The 17,283-nt window shown below is 32.4% G+C and overlaps 1 protein-coding gene across 3 annotated transcripts; it reads right to left on the bottom strand.

Moving 5' to 3' along the window:
• Positions 1 to 761: 761 nt before the first annotated feature.
• On the bottom strand, positions 762 to 5,492 carry LOC149538077 (uncharacterized). 3 transcript variants are annotated; one of them, XM_089799454.1, is made up of 6 exons: positions 5,369 to 5,492; positions 4,912 to 5,134; positions 4,614 to 4,675; positions 2,395 to 3,945; positions 1,969 to 2,164; positions 762 to 1,705 (listed from the first exon to the last, which is right to left on the bottom strand). In XM_089799454.1, exons 4-6 carry the CDS (start codon positions 3,928 to 3,930, stop codon positions 1,005 to 1,007), a joined length of 2,433 nt encoding a protein of 810 aa, XP_089655580.1. In that variant the 5' UTR covers positions 3,931 to 3,945; positions 4,614 to 4,675; positions 4,912 to 5,134; positions 5,369 to 5,492; the 3' UTR covers positions 762 to 1,004. The 3 variants fall into 3 exon arrangements, with proteins under 3 accessions (XP_089655580.1, XP_089655579.1, XP_089655581.1); XM_089799453.1 differs by having other exon boundaries at positions 4,912 to 5,189; positions 5,369 to 5,406; XM_089799455.1 differs by having other exon boundaries at positions 4,912 to 5,130; positions 5,369 to 5,397.
• Between the last annotated feature and the right edge of the window lie 11,791 nt (positions 5,493 to 17,283).

Below are 17,283 nucleotides of genomic sequence, written 5' to 3'. Positions count from 1 at the left end.
ATATTTCTACGGATTTGAACCTTACTAGATAGCATATTCACAGATGGTACCTCTACGGGTTTGAACCTTGCTAGATAGCATATTCACAGAAGGTACCATTACCCTCACCCCTTATACTCAACCAAATGAATGACAGCCTTTGGTCAATCTTTACATATTAATGTTGCATATGAGCACAAGGTTCATTCACCAGTATTACGTAGTTTAAGCAGTGAAGACTGATAGTGGCTATCCAGTCACAAACTTGGCTTTTGGTATAAGGCGGTTCACAACTTTTCAAAAGAAAAAACTAATTGTCCTCCTAGTTATGATTGATGGATTTCCATGAAGGTTTGGTTGTGTGGTTGGGAGCCCATATCAGATGGCCATGGTCTGCCAGAGGTGGGGATCCAAGACATATGACTGATGGATTTTGTGACTGCATAGCCACTGCCATGAAGATTTGGTTGTGGTTGGGCACCCATATCAGATGGCCAGGGACTGCCAGGGGTGGGGATCCAAGACATATGACTAAGACCTATTTTCTCCTGCTGGGTTTATTGTGCTTGCAGATTAATTTTTAAGGGTTTTGTATCAAAGCTTCATTACAAGAATATCAGGCTTTTTCTTTTCAGGGCCACATGATAGGGTGAACCTTGTATGCCTGGCTTTAGGTGCCCTCGCATTCCACCCCTTATTTTGATATCCTGTACATTAGTTCTCTTATAACATATACCACTAATTTATCAAAAATAAATTGTTACTAAATTATAAAAACAAAGTTTGAAGATGACACCTCCAATTATCTTAATTCATTTATTTGGGGTTGTATTTACATATCCAAGATTACATAGATGCACAAGTGCCTTATGAGAAATGCATTCCCTACTGAAGAAGATGCTATGGTCTTCATCAGAATTGAATGGGAAGCATACAGTAATCTTTTGAGCTTCTGTAAAAACTAAGCAAAAATAGCACTGGTCCTTGCAAAGAGCAAGCAGTGATTTTCATAGAGTGGGTTTATGTCATGTTTGAAGACAAGCAAGATCAGCTACCAGTTCTTCAATCAGCAGTCCAAGAATATCTACTTCTATCTCAGCTCCTATCTCTTCTGTTTCTTCCCAGAATTTTGTCCAATCTTCAGCCTCTTTCTTCCATGCTAGCTCTACAAGATTTTCTACAACATTTGTATCTGTCTCTGTCCATGAATAAATTTGATCACATATTGCCTTTGCCAACTGCTCTGGAACATAACATTGTTTCAACCATGGTTCTTGTAAAAGCCCAATATCAAACTGTTTTCTAGGGGGGGATTCCAAGACCTCTTTCACACAATCAAAGAGAAGATTGCCTGCTTGCATTGGCATTTCTTTCCTCTTTGAAGGACGAAAGCAAGTCATGTCTTGGAATTCTCTTTGGTTTGAATCTGTCAGACATGAAAGTATCTCTTGTGAATTGAGCCCTTCCTTTATATGCTCATCTGCTCCACCTTGATCCCAATCTATTTCTCCCTGAAATTGGAAGGGGGAAAACTGAGGTGAAATCTTGCTTAATTTGGGTATTTGAACACCATCAATTCTGTCTTGATTCCAAAGACTGAAATTCAAATTTCTATATACACCCTGAGAAGACTCCTCTCCCAGCCATTTGCGCCCTAAGGTTAAGGGATCTTTGTTAAAATGTTTGCCATAGTTGGTTAATCTCTGAAGATAGTGATGCTCAGTTACTGTCATTACGGGCAACAAAAGTAAACAGGGAAAGTCAATAAATGATTCCATAAAATCCAACTTCAGACTATATAATTTAAGGATGCATTCTTATAAAGGGAAAGATCTATATGAAAATATTAATAAGAACTTTGTAAATTTTATTTCTTGATTCGATTGTGTACATTTGATGCTAATAAAACTTACACAATCTAATCCAGAAATAAAAATTTACACATTTCAAATGGATTGTGGAAATCTGCTAATGTTAATTATAACTTACTGAGTGTGCTGGCAGAACATGGATCAAATGATGAAGTTTCTTCTTCAAAGAGAATTTCTAGAATGGAAACTGGGCTTAGCTCCTTACTCTCCACACAACACCCAATTTCTGATGCATATTTGAGATTTTCCTCATGACAATGAACATCCCTGTTCGGTTGCTGAAGTCCATCGGCCCTGTAAACATTTTCCTCATCCTGTATTGATTTCGTTCAAACATGAATGTGTCAGTTCCAATTTATATTCTCTCCTGTTCTTGAAATTACAGCCATTTGCATATATACAGAAAACTTCAACTACAGAGGATAACTATCTTCCGATAATAATTAACTGCTCTGTCACTTTGCTTATCTTTGAAAAGAAGTAAAAAGCTTTAAGAGAAGGATTAGGCAGAGAATAAATAAAATAAAATATTTGGGATTGTCACCTCATCTTCTTGAGAACTGCAGTTCATTTCAACGGAGCTCAAATCATCATCCTTCATGCTCTCTGACAAGATTACAGGACTTCCATTGTCTCTAGGTTTGTGGAGGACGTTGAAGCTCCTAAGAGTACATGTGGGAGAAAGCACATAATCATGAGTAAGAGCATTGTTTGACAAAAGCAACTTTTCATAGGAATCAGCTGTATCATCAGATTCTGTAGTAGCCCATATTGATTGATCCAAGCCATTTCTAAGGCCAGATTCACAATCTTTTACTTGATATTCATCACTATCTAATGAAAGACCAACGGTGGAGCCTTTTGTTTCTAAAGCACAAGCCACAATCCCTTGAGGAGGAAGGAACTTGTCTCTCCTTGGTTCTTCAAAGCTATTATTGGAGGAAAGCTTTTCAATTGATATTGATCCTATTTCACTGTCAAAACAGGAATCAAACGAGCTACTGCTTGTAGAAGAGAAGGTCAAGCTTTGTGAATAACTTCCCCCATTAGCAGATTGCAACTCCATCTTCTTCTTTGTACAATCCACATTGATTACTTGAGAACTTGCATTACCCAGTTCCAGGAGATCACCTGCTTCCTTGGCACAAACGGAGTCAACTTCGCTTAAATCTGGAAATGTGGCAGATTTTGACGGGATGCATTCTTCATCTAAAGAAGCGCCATGGTTCTTTCCAGTATGTTGTGCTTCTTTGAACGAATTCCAACTGACAATATCACATATGCGAAGCTGACTTTGATCATCACTGCAAAGTTCATCCTTACCAATCTTGCATCTCAACTTTGTTTTAGCAATGGAAAGCTTCTTTGAAACATTCCCAAGATCAGTATGAATGTTTGGCAGCAAATGCTTAGTGAGTGTCAATCTTCTCAGAATGGACTTCAAAAAAGAGCACTTGACAATCCTCTTTGCTTCAGACTCTTTGCTTTTCCTCCCCTTCTCTTTTCTGAAGCTGAAAAACTTTGTGCATTGGATAAGCCCACCTTCATTATCTGAAAACGAACTGCCCACATTTTCCGTGATAAGATCTGCATTTGATTCTTCCTTCATCACCTCATTTGCAGTCCCCTTTAGCAAAGTGAATTTAAGGCGTTTTACACTGAAATTGTGTTCTTCCATGTGATATTCTTCTGAATACCCCAGGGTATCAAGGTTGTTACTCCTTCTCTTCTCTCCAAAGGTTCTTCTTCTCTTCTTTATCTGACTATGATTCATATCCAGAAGGCAACAAGAAGAAGACCAAGACTGAGGGCTCTGCCCAGCTGCATTGTCTTGCAAACAGTTAAAATTTAGCAAATGTGGTTTTCTCGATTGGACAACCAGTTTTGGAAAACCTTCACAGAAGTCCTTGTAGAGATCGCCATTTGAGCATGAATAAACTCTCTTACTTGAGTACTGCCTATCTAAAAGATAATCTTCTAACAAAAAGGGGTCCTGCTGCTCCTCCAAAAATTCATGAAGGGGCTTCAGAACTCTTTGCTTCTTGAAACTTTGTCCAACTCCTCTGAACATCTTCTCCATGTCTTATTCACGGTGCTGTAGATAGCATTCAGGAATCTTTGTTAGGCAAGAACAGGTCCACAAATCCACCAAGAAATTCTATATAAATTTCAGGTTATCTACCACTAATTTAAAATCGACATCAAGCAGAAAGGGAAAGCTATCCACTGCAGAGGCTCATAGGTCCACAGAGAAATTTTATACAGAACTTGCGCTCATCTACACTCTGAAAATATTATTATCAATGCACAAGATGCCACAGAGATTAACTTGGGCAGCCAGATCTCAACATTGGATTTAAAGTAACAAAGCCTAATGAAGAAATTCATGCAATATGTGGATGATTAACAATGTGTTTTTTATTTAAAAAATCGGTTTTGATAAAAACAATGCAAATTGTGCCTCTTTCATACGTCCAAGTCACAAATTACAAAATAATAAACATCAGCATTCAGGAATCTTTATATGGTTGAGCCGGTCCCTGATAAATTGTTTATTAAACTTGACCTTATTTACATAATTAAAAAATTCAGAGTGAACTCGAATGGCAAACCATCCAATGCAGCAGATTCGTACAAAATACCACAAAAAACTGCAATTCCATGAGCATTCGTCCAATTTATGGATGATTAAAAATGTGGGTTTTTTTACACAAACCAACCAAAATGTGCTTTACAAAAGGGCCAAAGAACTGTTCAACTAACCTTCGCCAGCAGTCGGTAGCAATGAAAGACTAAAGGTCTTCACCTACTGAAGCATCTCATCTCTGAGAACCTCACAATACACAATTCAGAGAGACAAAATGAGACTGCTGAAGTTGAAAGATATGCTTCAGCCAAAATTCCATTTCCTCTGGAAACAAAGTTAATGAAAGTTGGAATTGTATGGACAGACATCATCTTTTTCCTCTATAGAAACCGCATTAAAGACAAAAGGAAAGACAATGAAGCAACAGAAAGAAGTTGCATGTTCGTGGAATTTCAGAGGTTAAACAGGGGATACCTTAATAATGAAGAAGATGACAGGTTCAAAGCATCTGCAAGTTACTTCAAGTTCAAAACAACCCAATGGGTTTTACCTCACTGTAGAATCTCTGTGTAAGATCTTGAGATTGCTGAAAATATCGCCATTGAAAGCTGTGTTTGGGGGCTTGAGATTAATGGGGGCCTCATCCAGAATAAGTTGTAGGTGGGCTCTCCTCTTTCTTGTCCCATTCAATGTCTTCCTAATACTCATCATCAGAAATCAATTGTTAAACTTGAAGCTGACTGAAGTATATACTGCAAGGCAGATTTCATATAAAAGTTTTGTTTGATTGTGATGGAGGAGGTAAAATAAAACTGAACTTAAAATCCGAAACTATAAACTTACCGTTCAAATCCAACAAATAAAACCGAAAAAGAAAAATCTGAACCTAGAAATTTACGATTTAGAAGTAATCTTGAGACTAAAAACTTACCGCTCGAATCCAAGAAATTGGAGGGATTCCCCATGAATAAAATATCTCAAGAAATGGTTGAACATGAATTAAATATCCAAGAAAATGTTTGACAATGAAATACTCACAGTTCAGAGATCACTTCAGATTGACGCGAACAGCGGCGACTGCAGCTGATACGTACAGAGTCGGTATATTTAAAAAAGTTGTAATATATTATTGTTTTAATCGAAATAAGCGTAATATATTATTTAATCGAAATAACTGGATTACACGTATTATGCTTAGTGGACTACAACATTACGAAGCACCTTCTGTATAATTTTAAAAATGTCATTTAATTTCATTATTGAAAGTTTTTAATAAATAAATAATAAAGTTTAGAAAACAGACAATTCATATTAAATCCCAATGTACATGAATGCGAGATTTAATGTTATTATGGCCCACAATTTATTTTTTATGAAGTATTTTGTCCTTTAAAGTTGTAAATGTAAGGCCCTTATTCGCTTGTTGTATGACCATGGACTATTCGTACACATTCTTCAAGGTGGACCATTGATTGAGTGATGACGTGGGAGGGGACCAAAGTTGAAACGTGGTTAATGCCTAGAGAATTTGCTTTAGTAACCCTTCTACCCATCCCTATGGTCCACCCTATAGATCTTTAACATTATGGCCCATCACTTGGATTATGTTATATTCCTCAATAATAGAAGGTACCTTCTCCATGATATCTATATAAAGAAGATCTTATGAAGTTATCTAGCTAACAAATTTGATAAGACATCATTGAGGCTCATGGCTAAATAGCCGAAAATATGCATCAGATGTGACGGTTTTTGTTAAATTATAAATTGATTTAAAAATTACAAAATCATTATAATGTTATCTAGCTCACAAATTTGATAGGTCATCGTTGAGGCCTGTGGCTAAATAGGTGAAAATATGCCTCAAATGTGATAGTTTTTGTTAAATTATTAATTGATCTAAAAATCGCAGAATAATGGTTCTGTGATTTTTAGATCAATTAGCAAATTACAAAAACTGTTGGTGCATATTTTCGACTGGATAGACGTCGCCATTGTTGAGAGGCTTCTAAATACATATAATATCATACAATGATATTATTTTTTTATCTTGATTGTGTGTGAGATTTTTGTATCAATTGTTTGGATCCCACTTTATGATATATCATCAAGAAGAGAAAAATGAGGAGAGGAAAGGTGATGGATAGAGAATGTGATCCAAAATGTTGATGTAAAAATCATACACATAATCAATTATGAAGCCACCACATAAATTTGATAGGGGCAAGGATCATTATGGTGAAGATTATTAATTAGTTTTGAATTTATCTTATTAAGTTAGTTTTTGTTTAATGATAAATGCATTAATAGTGTTTTATCATATTTTATATTGGAGACACAATTTTTACCATCTTTAATCTTGTGCGTAGATTTTGGATCTTGATTATGTGTGTCTTTTGTCTTAATCAAACTTCATGTTTGATCTAAAACATCAAGACAACTCACAAAATCAAAACCAGAAAATATGTCCAAGATTATATGTAGTGTCTGCCCTAGTTTACATTTTGTTATTATTGTCGAGCTCTTTTAGGCCATTTTATGCTTATGCATGATGATTAGTAGCAATGTCTTTCAGATTATCAGATATTGTTTTCATACTCAGTTGATTATATGATGAGACTACTTGGTATTAATTAGTTCATGTATGCATGATTATACCTTGATGATGATTATTTATAGTGATTTCAATTATTTGATGATGTTAGTTAGATGGATTATTTGTACATGTTTTCTTATGGATACTTATCTCATACTGCATGTGTATGGTGTGTGTGTATATTTTATTTATGTATGACATTTCTGATGTGGTTAAGGAAGGGAGTCGTAGTCACTTGTTAGTTGGGATCTACATGATGCACCACTTCCTGGCATTGCCTATTTAGCTTAGTATATATGTGTTTGTACATATGTGGATTTTATGTAGATTGTAGGTACCGAGTATCGACTTTCCTGAATTGCCAGGATGAGTGTACCATATCGCAATATCTCAATAATAAGAGAGGGGAGATAAATTCTTGAGTCCAAATCCTAACCTTTAAACCAATTTTCCTAGAAAATTAGGACAAGTATTTGTGATGTTTACCCTTATGAATTCATTGTATGACGTAAATTCATGAATATAACCCTTGAGTTTGATCTTGTATGTGGTATTTATGATGGGTTTCCATATTTAGTCTTGTAAGTCTTTTGTGATTTTTCTGTTAATTAAGTCAAATTAAAAGATTAATTAAAGATTTAATTTAATAGAAAATTATTATGATAATTCTAATATTTAATTATATTTAATTAATTGGTAAATTAATTAAATAAAAAGAACTAAATGAAAAAAAGAAATTAATAAGTATAATTTTAGAGCGTATTAATATTTATTTAATTTAATAATAATATATTTAGGAGATCATTTTCAAATAAATGCTAAATATTACTATTACTTAAGTTAATAAATATTTTATCAAAAAACGCTTTGAAAATTAAATAAAGATTGACAGAGAAATTAATTTATAAAGGATATCTTTTAATTGGATAAAGTATGCATGAAGTTTTTAAAAAGTTAATGAAGAGTTAAAAGATTGTGATCAATGAGTTTCCTCGCGTGATCACACAATTAGTGCCCCGATTTTAGAGAAGAACTCCATATTAGAGATTGGGAGTTCATTTCGCAGGGACCAAGAATTTTGGAGAAGGGAATTTTCAAAGAAAAGGTTTTGAGAGAAGAGACTTCTCTCACAATCTTCGGGTGTTTGCGAATTAGCATTAGAACCGGGTAGATCTTTGTGATTTGTTCACCCAGTGAATTATGTTTCTTCAAATTTCCTATCTTCATCGTGCTTCTAAATTGTTTGTCCAATTTTCATCATGACGAATCTTTCAATATTTCATTTTGAAATTATGGTATGCATATTGATTTCTTCTATATACGTGAGGATTAAAAATATTAGTGAAACCCTCATTTTGTAGATTAAAGAAATTGGTATATTAATCAAGAAGGGTTTGTAATGAAATTGAAAATTTAGAATATAAATTTGACGGGTTTGTCATATTTTCCCTATCAAGGTAAATTTGCAAGTTTATTAAAAAATATATTTTTTGAAAATGTTAATTGGGGTGGGGGCGGCCGGGGGGGGGCTTGTTTTGTTTTTAAAACAAAATTTTAAAAAATAAATAAATATAATATATATTGAGGTGGGAGTGGGGTCATTAATTCCCCACACCTCAATCCTCCCTGATTAAAGCATACAATTGCAGGGGTCAAAGGCAGACGAGCCTTTTTAAAATAAACGTGTTTTTTTATTATTCATTTTTAAAAAAAAAATTATTTAAAAGTTTTAAAATTGTATTATAATTAATTTATTAAAATTTTAATTTAATTTAGTTTAAATATGATTTAATTAAAAGTTAATTTTAATAAGGTTTTATTAATGAATTAATTTATTTATTTATTAATATAAGATAAATAAATTTAAAAGAATTATTATTGAAGTATAGTTATAAACAATTAATTAAATTATTAATTAATTAATTATCAATAGAACATTATAAATTGATAAAGGGAATTTTTTAATTAATTATTTAATAATTATTACATAAAATTTAAGATCCTTTTTGAGATAGCATTGCTTTGCGAGTTATGATAATGATGTAATCATACTTAAATGTGAAAATGGGTTAAGCTTATTAGAAATATAATAAACTTTATCAGACCAAAAAATGTACAAAGAAATGGAGAATTAAATTTAACTATAAACTCAAACTGTGTGTCTTCAAAATCAAATGAAACTTTGAATTATATTGTTTGTTAAGTGCTTTCTTGTATGTCGGGTTTGGGGATGGACTAGAGTCTTGACCAATCAGGTTGTTTTACCAGAGGCTCGGGAGTTTTGTGTTTGTGATATAATGATGATTTGATCTTGATTTTTTTAAATTCAACCAAGGTAATGTGTCTGGTATGCTCTATGATGAGTTTGGATTTATTGTTTGTTATTGCTTATCAATGTTCTTATGTGAAATTGAGATGAATGGTATGACCTACTTGACTTAACCTTTGAGTCTTCAATCAGTTATTTTTGGGATGCTTTCCAGTTGCTTGTAAAGAAATGAGGTGTTATTGTGGATTATCTTTTGATGCTTTCTAGTCACTTGTATAGGATTGAGGTGAAATTTGTGATTCTTTGATTTGTACTTTTATGAGCCTAGGGTAGGTAATCTGTATGTTAAGTTGGGAAGTGGCTTGCAATGGAGGCCAGGGCCCAAAGTGGCTGCCAGGGTAACCCATTGTAAGTATTTAATAAGTGAAAACACTACACTAAATGAGAGTAAAATGAAACTAATAAGAGTCTTGTCTTTCCTCGCTCATGCCTCGAATGCTAGTACAGACTAGGATGGGAGTAGAAAGGACGCTTGGTTGCAACCATGCATCGTTAGTATGCCTTGTCAGTACGAAAGGATACTAGTGCCACATAGAGTCACTAGGGGGCTGGAGGATTAAAAGACTAACCGGGTAACCCTAGAGTTGGTTCGTGCGATGACACTTTCCCTCTAGTAGTATAGATTTCCTACGAGTCTTTGTTTGCCTCTAGGTCTAGATGTTGATTTATCTTGGAACCTTTGAGTTAGATTACTTTTAGGGTTTCCTTGACTTAGATATTACTTTTGATTTTGGGATTGATATCCTATTTGGGACTTGAGACTATCTCCTTAGTGTGGTGGGAGTGGACCTTTTTGGGTTACCACAAGGTCGGGTGGTAGTGCTTTTTACTCTTACATTTGAGATACGTCCCTCGATGCCATGGCTAGAGTTCCTTGTCTACATTTCCTTTCATTCTATCTTTGTGTATTATGATGGATGGTTATATCTTTATGATGGATAGTTATATCTTTATGGTGGATGATTTTACTTATTATAATGTACTTTGTTTCATGGATCCGAAAGGGATGATGTAATCTATTTTTATAGATGTATATTATTTCAATGTCTCATACCCTGTGACATGTATAGTGGATGATTGTGCATTCTGAATTTTATTTTCAAGTGGCATTTGGAACAAATGTATATTATTTAAATGGACTTAGACTTGTAAGTATCCTTTCATATGGATGTGTTATTTATTTGACTTAGTATTAATTAAATTTAAATGTGATTCAATGTCTTGGGATCCTTAAGGAATGTAATCTATTATGTTTGCTTATGTATTATTGTATGTTATTGCTTCCGCTACTTTATGATTGTTGTTATATGTTATCTTTATAAAAAAAAATGTTTGGCAAACTTAGTAAAACTTTAGGTTAGTTCTTTTGGATCCCTTGGTGGGGTGTTACATTATATATTCTTCAAATATAGTTTGATTCTATTTTGTACAATTTAAAGAGCACATTCAAATATACAATTTATTTATTCATTAACTTGGATTGAATGCATAACAAAAATTAGATTATGCTAGATTTCAATCCATATTTATCATTCCCTCCAATTAATTAAAATAAGTTGACCTAAAATTTAAGATCTTGTAAAAAGGTGAAAACTCTAAGTCATTTTAACACATCTATAGATGTCACTACTTTCATCATCATTCAATAAACATGTAGTATAACTTTAAGGAACTCAACTTAAATGTATATGACATTCTTTGTAAATCCTATTTTTATGGATTAATTTTTTAGCAAATTTATGTATATTGAGAAACTTTCTATGATGAATTTGTGGATATATTCCAATATTTTTTCTTTGATGGTGAATAGATAAGGTAATCAAAAATAAAATAATTTTTTTACTTAATTATTGAATTAATTTAAAGAAAATAAAATATTTTATTAAGAAAATAATCAAGTGGTTTAACCATATTTCATGAGGTGGGTGGTGAAAATAGGTTGATGCAAAAGAGCAAGATCAAAATATTTGGTTGAAAAAATTTGATGTAAAAGGACAAAGATTAATGTGTTTGGTGAACTATCAACTTGTTTTGAGAACAAACATACATCATTCAACAATTTTGAAATTGTATTTTAGCAAATTGTTTATACCCATTAACATTAGTAGAAATAAATCTTAGAATTGAATATAACTTCTAGTTGACAAAGGGTCATTGTTTAGTTCGGTACTAATGTAGCAATATGATAGATGGTGTGATTATATGCCTTGTATTTGCATATTAGTTTATAACTTCAATTCAAATATTAAATATTAATTTATAAATAATTTTGATACTATATATTAATTTTTAAATATTTCTAATACCACATGTTATTGTATGAATAATTTTAATACCATCAAATTTAACAAGAGCATTTCTTGATTGTGGTGATTTGTTTAATATAGTATTAATTTAGCTTAATGGTCTTTGGTAAGAAGATAATATAAATATCAAAATTATATCAATTAATATAATTGACGCAAATTATCAATTGGAATAAAGGAAAAAGCAAACATAATTAAACACCAATAATTGATAATTGATAAATGATGCTCTATTTTAAGATAATTAGTGTCTAACAATTAATGGGTAGATAAATTCTATAATAAATTATTAGCTTCCAATTGATAATGATCATTCATCAATATAGTAGTATGATAGTTGAGATGATTACATGTCTTTTCTTTACCCATTATTAATTTATGAAACATTTTAAAAGTATCAACTTCAAAAAGAGCATTAATTGATTATGGTTGTAGTTTTTTAAATGTAGAGTATTAATGTAGCTTTATACATGTTTGTTCATGTGAAGATCATATGATAATTAAAATAATGGACTCAACCTCGTTAGAGTATTGATGTTGCTTTGTACATGTTTGTACATGCTAAGATCATATGATAATTGACATAATGCAATCACCCTTTTGTGGTAATTAGCCTCCTTAGAAGTCTTATTGTAAGATGAGAAGGTTTTATTTATTTGTAACATGGATGGCAAGAGGAATACGAGCTTCCAATACGAAAGTGACACAAAATATTTTTGATGAGAATGTATTAAAAATACATTTTAGAAGTCATTTTTCCAAGACCATACCTTGCATGTGTATAACCGCCATATTTTGACCTAAATAGAGTTATTCATCTTAATCCTTTTAGGAGAAGATGCATTAAGACCTAAATACTAATGAGGATTTTTTAAATTAATTTTCAATTGGTTGTAATTGTTATTTCGAAAACCTCTCGTGTATGACCACCATTATTTGATAAAGTTATTTTTTTCATTTTGAAAAGAATTATGTGTACATTAATGTCATGTAATCTTTTCTAAAATATAAAATTAAAGGTTATTAAAAAAATGAAATTTCAAGTTTATGGACTAGATATATTAAAAAATAACCGAAAAATAGAAACATAACCAATCTTTAAAAGTTAACATACTTGAAATCTAGACACTATTATCTATAATGGATTTAAATTTCATAAAAAAATCATACAAAAAGGTCATAGACATATATGTCCAAATTCACTATTTCCTATTGACTTCATTGCAACCTTATGATTCTAAGGGTTTGTTCACGTCTTTCTCAATATGATTCTAAATCTAATGTACAAGTAATAAAGTGTTTTGTTATTAATTAAATCAAATTGATTTAATTATTAAGTCACTTATTATCTCTAGTTTACTTAAGCTAAACTTTGGACATATAATAATTAATTCTTTTATTAATTATTATCATCCAACTTAGGTTTTACCTTTTAGGGTTTTGATCTCCTTTTTAAGGATTGATCTCTTTGTAATAATTCATTCATTCAATATAATTGCAATTTCTTTTTTGCACATCAAGAATGTCTTATCTGTGGATCTAAGAATTTCAGCATCCATAGCTTTTGCGTCTCTCTTTCTGTGACAAGTGTTTGCATGTAAGTGATTCTTGGGAGATGTGGGGTTGATCTTTTATCAACTTCAACATGGTATCAAGGCTCTAGATCTTCATGCCCTTGTTCTATTTATGAGAGGTTTGGCTTGGCTCTTAGATCTGTGGCTTTTCTTTCAGAGGGTTTCATTTTTCAGAATTTTTTTGTATTGGATTTGGGAGTTACCTTTTTTGGTGCACTTTGAGCCCAAACGGACCTCACCATTACACTTAAAATGCCCAAAAACCCCTATTTTCATATAAAATTTGTCCAATTTGGACATAGTTGGAATATAAGGCAAAAAAATTACTCTTAGATTTGGCACATTTTTTATGGCAGTGATTTTATGCTTGTTGGAGGTGAAAATTGAGATTTTTTGGCATGGAAATTGAGATTTTTCAGCTCAAAAATTGAGGTTTTTTGAAACAAAAATCAAGATTTTTTGACATGAAAACAATTTATGGTACAAAATTGACATGCTTCCCAAGAAATTTTTGGTACAAAATTGACCCGCTTCCCAAGGTGATTTTTCTACATGGAAATCGATATTTTTTAGCACAAAAATTGAGAATTTTGTTATGATCCTAGTGGGTGACCCTCACTAGCACCTCATGGTTTTGGTGCAATGGTTTGTACCATGTAGTATCAGAGCCTCCACCCAAGTTCGAGTCTTAGAGAGGGTGACAATGTCGGCATTGCAGTGTTCGTTTAGGACACTTACAACCAAGGGAGGGCTCACCATATGGGCGCATGTCCAGCCTAGAGTTTGGACTGCAGAGTGTGGTGGGATGTTATGATCTTGGTGGGTGGACTTCACTAGCACCTTGAGGTTTTGGTGCAATGGTTCATATCAAATTTTGGCACTAAAATCAAGATATTTTGACATGGAAATCAAGATTTTTCAATGCGAAAATAAAGGTTTTTGGGCATGCAAATCGAGACTTTTGTAGACAAAATGAGATTTTTGGCACACAAATCAAGGCACTTTATCACATAACCATTGCAGTTTGACACAAAAGCCAAGGTATTTTGGCATGGAAACTGTAGCACTTTGGCATAAAATCTGAGGCAATTCGCCTCTACTCGCCCTTTTGGATCTTTTTTGACCTACTTGTGGTTTTTTGGTAATTTTTTGCAAACAAGATATTGTTAAAAAGCAGGTTTTGAGCCCATCATAGTGGTATAGGTAATTTGTAGTTTTGATGCTTTTTTATGGCTTTTTCTATTGTCAAAGTTAGGGGTTCCATTTTTCACTTTGGGAGACATATCTTGAGCATCTAATCTCCTCTTTGGGATTTCTTTATATCCCTAGAAAGGTCTTTCAAAGCTCTTTCTAGTGATGGTGGTTGTTTTTCTAGATTTTTCTCTAGCCACATTCTATTCAATAATTTGCATTTTTGCATTCTGGTGGATATCTTGGTCGTTTCAGGTCTAGGGATTAATTTTGTTGCCACAAATGATTTGTCATGGGTTGTACTATCTATTGTATCAACCTTATGTCTCTTTTGGTCTATTTAGACATCATTTGTATGCATTCTTGCAAACACGCTGAGATAAAGTGTCATATTCCATTTGTATTTTCGTTTTAATATTTTTTTACCTTATTTTTTCTTCTAATTCAAGAAGTTTCATCTAAGGAAATTGATGTAGATTATTGTATTCTTGAGATTCGTCATATCTTGTGTCTTATTGTACATGCACTACTCTAATTAAAGTGCCATGAGGGGTTGATGTTTTGCCTTTTTTTGTCATCTTCCTTTGTCTAGTGAGCTTCCCTTTGGTGACATTAGCCACATGAAGTATCTGAGATTGATCACCTCAGTACACACATGTACTCTTTTTTGCATCTTGATAATGGTTCCTTGACATGCAATTTTTTTGGCCCACTTTTTTAGTTGCCTATTAGATCACTCTTGTCTGCATTAGGGTGGTTCTTCTATTATTTCTTATGCTTCCTTGGTTTGATGGAGTGAGCTCTATATTTAGTATTTATTCCTATGTACTAGGTAGATGCAATGGCTAGGTGCCTATGCATTTTGGTGAGATGGATCGTTTACCATATAAACACTCTTCTTTTTGTTCCTACTTTGGTTGCAATCTTCCATGTTTGATTGATCAATTATTTAGGCTTTACTATTTTTATGTCATATGTATCTTCAAGTTCAATTGTCTGCCTTTGTGTGCCTCTTGATTCGATGCAAATTATAGTCTTCTCTACCTAGTCAAGATCTATTTCAATGGAGATTCTTCAAATCAACATTTACTTTTGACAAAGCTTTGCAACTTCTACATACTTTAGTAGTGTTCTTCATGATCATCTTTTTTTCCTATCTTCTAGAATATTCCTTATTATGGAGGCTTCTTCAGTCCTTCACTAGTTCTTTTCAACATTATTTCCATCTCTTTTTGGAGTAGGGGTTTTCCCATATGGTTTTCTCCATTTCTCTTCTTTTCAGAGATTTGGTTGTGCTTGGGTACCTCAATAGGTCTTATTGTCGGGACCCAATTTAACTTTCAGTAGTAGTTTCTAAGTTTTTAGCTACTCCCTAATTTTATCTTAAGGGGGGTGTTAGAGTAATAAAGTATTTTCTTAATAATCAAATCATATTTATTTAATTATTAAGTCAATTATTATCTCTAGTTTAGTTAAGCTAAACTTTGGGCATATAATAATTAATTATTTTATTAATTATTATCATGCAACCTAGGTTTTACCTTTTAGAGTTTTGATCTACTTTATAAGGATTGATCTCTTTGTAATAATTCATTCATTCAATATAATTGCAATTTTGTTTTTGCACATCAAGAATATCTCATCTATGAATCAAGGAATTCTAGCCTCCATAGCTTTTGCTTCTCTCTTTCTATGATAGGTGCATGTGATTCTTGGGAGCTATGACGTTGATCTTTCATCAACTTCAACAACTAATTACAATTCAAAATATTCAATAAATAAGTACCTATTATTAAAGATAATGGACAACTAATATATTTCCAAATTAATTAGCAACTATTTAAATAAGAGGTACTCATTTTATTTTAGAGCAAATGCCCACTTCTAAAATGGGTACCCAATTCCATTATATATGTTTTTTTTTTTAGTAATATGACTATGTTTACAATGCACTCTTTGGTTTGCACTACTAAAAATGGTATTTTCTATCTTGATGGTTGTTTTACACAACCTCTTGGCAATATCATATTTTATTCAATTTTAAAAGGATTCAACCTTACAAGAAATTTAAGGGAGAATCAAGTACATCATGAATTATTTTCAAGAGAAGCTAAAAATGAGGGTTTTTTTATATTCATATACAATTGTACTTCAAAAATTATGGAACAAAGGATTTACTTACATGATTTTATTCTTTAAAATTTGATAAAGATATTGCATCAACAACAAATAATTGTATTCAATTGATATGGATAAAATAGATGCTAGAGGACATTGGTATAACTTTTAATGAATCTAATATCATACGTTGTGATTATACAAGTACAAATAACATGTTAAAGAGTCTACTATTGCATTAAAACCTAAACATATTGCTATCAAGTATTATTTTTTGGGAGAGAAAGTTACAAAGAAGGAAGTTAGATTGGAATATGTAAGTAAAAAAGAGAAAGTTGTAGATATCTTTATGAAACCTTTTCCTAAGAACACCTTTGAATATCTTAGAAGCATTCTTTGGGTGACAACCCCTCCTTATGAAGAGTAATTGATGCAGAGACACATCAATCACTTATATTCAAAGAACATTCATTCATCTAGCATGATGCTTGTTCCTGGTCCTTAGGAGGAATGATCACATAGTGTAGAGCTAGTCCAAAAGATCTTATTTGATCATATATTTTTATAATTGTATTTGTTGGCACTTGATATTAGGTTCTAATTGTAGATTGGATCGATCCAATCCAAATATTGTTTATCAATTTTGTGTGTCTTTCTTAAAGAAGATATCAATTTGAGAGGGAAAGATATTCCTTAGGGGTAGAGATTGTTTATGATGTTGTTATTTGATAT

The sequence above is a fragment of the Cupressus sempervirens genome, chromosome 9 (assembly GCF_028749045.1).
Source record: "Cupressus sempervirens isolate cs-2001-9-10 chromosome 9, ASM2874904v1, whole genome shotgun sequence".
Lineage (NCBI taxonomy): Eukaryota > Viridiplantae > Streptophyta > Pinopsida > Cupressales > Cupressaceae > Cupressus > Cupressus sempervirens.
The sequence above is the reverse complement of the archived record's forward strand: the minus strand, read 5'-3'. Positions and strand labels throughout refer to the sequence as shown.

What these genes read in the sequence shown, in the direction of transcription:
- LOC149538077 (XM_089799454.1), bottom strand. Translation starts at nt 3,930, where the DNA reads ATGGAGAAGATGTTCAGAGGAGTTGGACAAAGTTTCAAGAAGCAAAGA. An exon ending in GCAGTTCTCAAGAAGATGAG is followed by an intron (nt 2,165 to 2,394) that starts GTGACAATCCCA and finishes AAATCAATACAG; the next exon opens with GATGAGGAAAATGTTTACAG. An exon ending in ATGTTCTGCCAGCACACTCA is followed by an intron (nt 1,706 to 1,968) that starts GTAAGTTATAAT and finishes CCGTAATGACAG; the next exon opens with TAACTGAGCATCACTATCTT.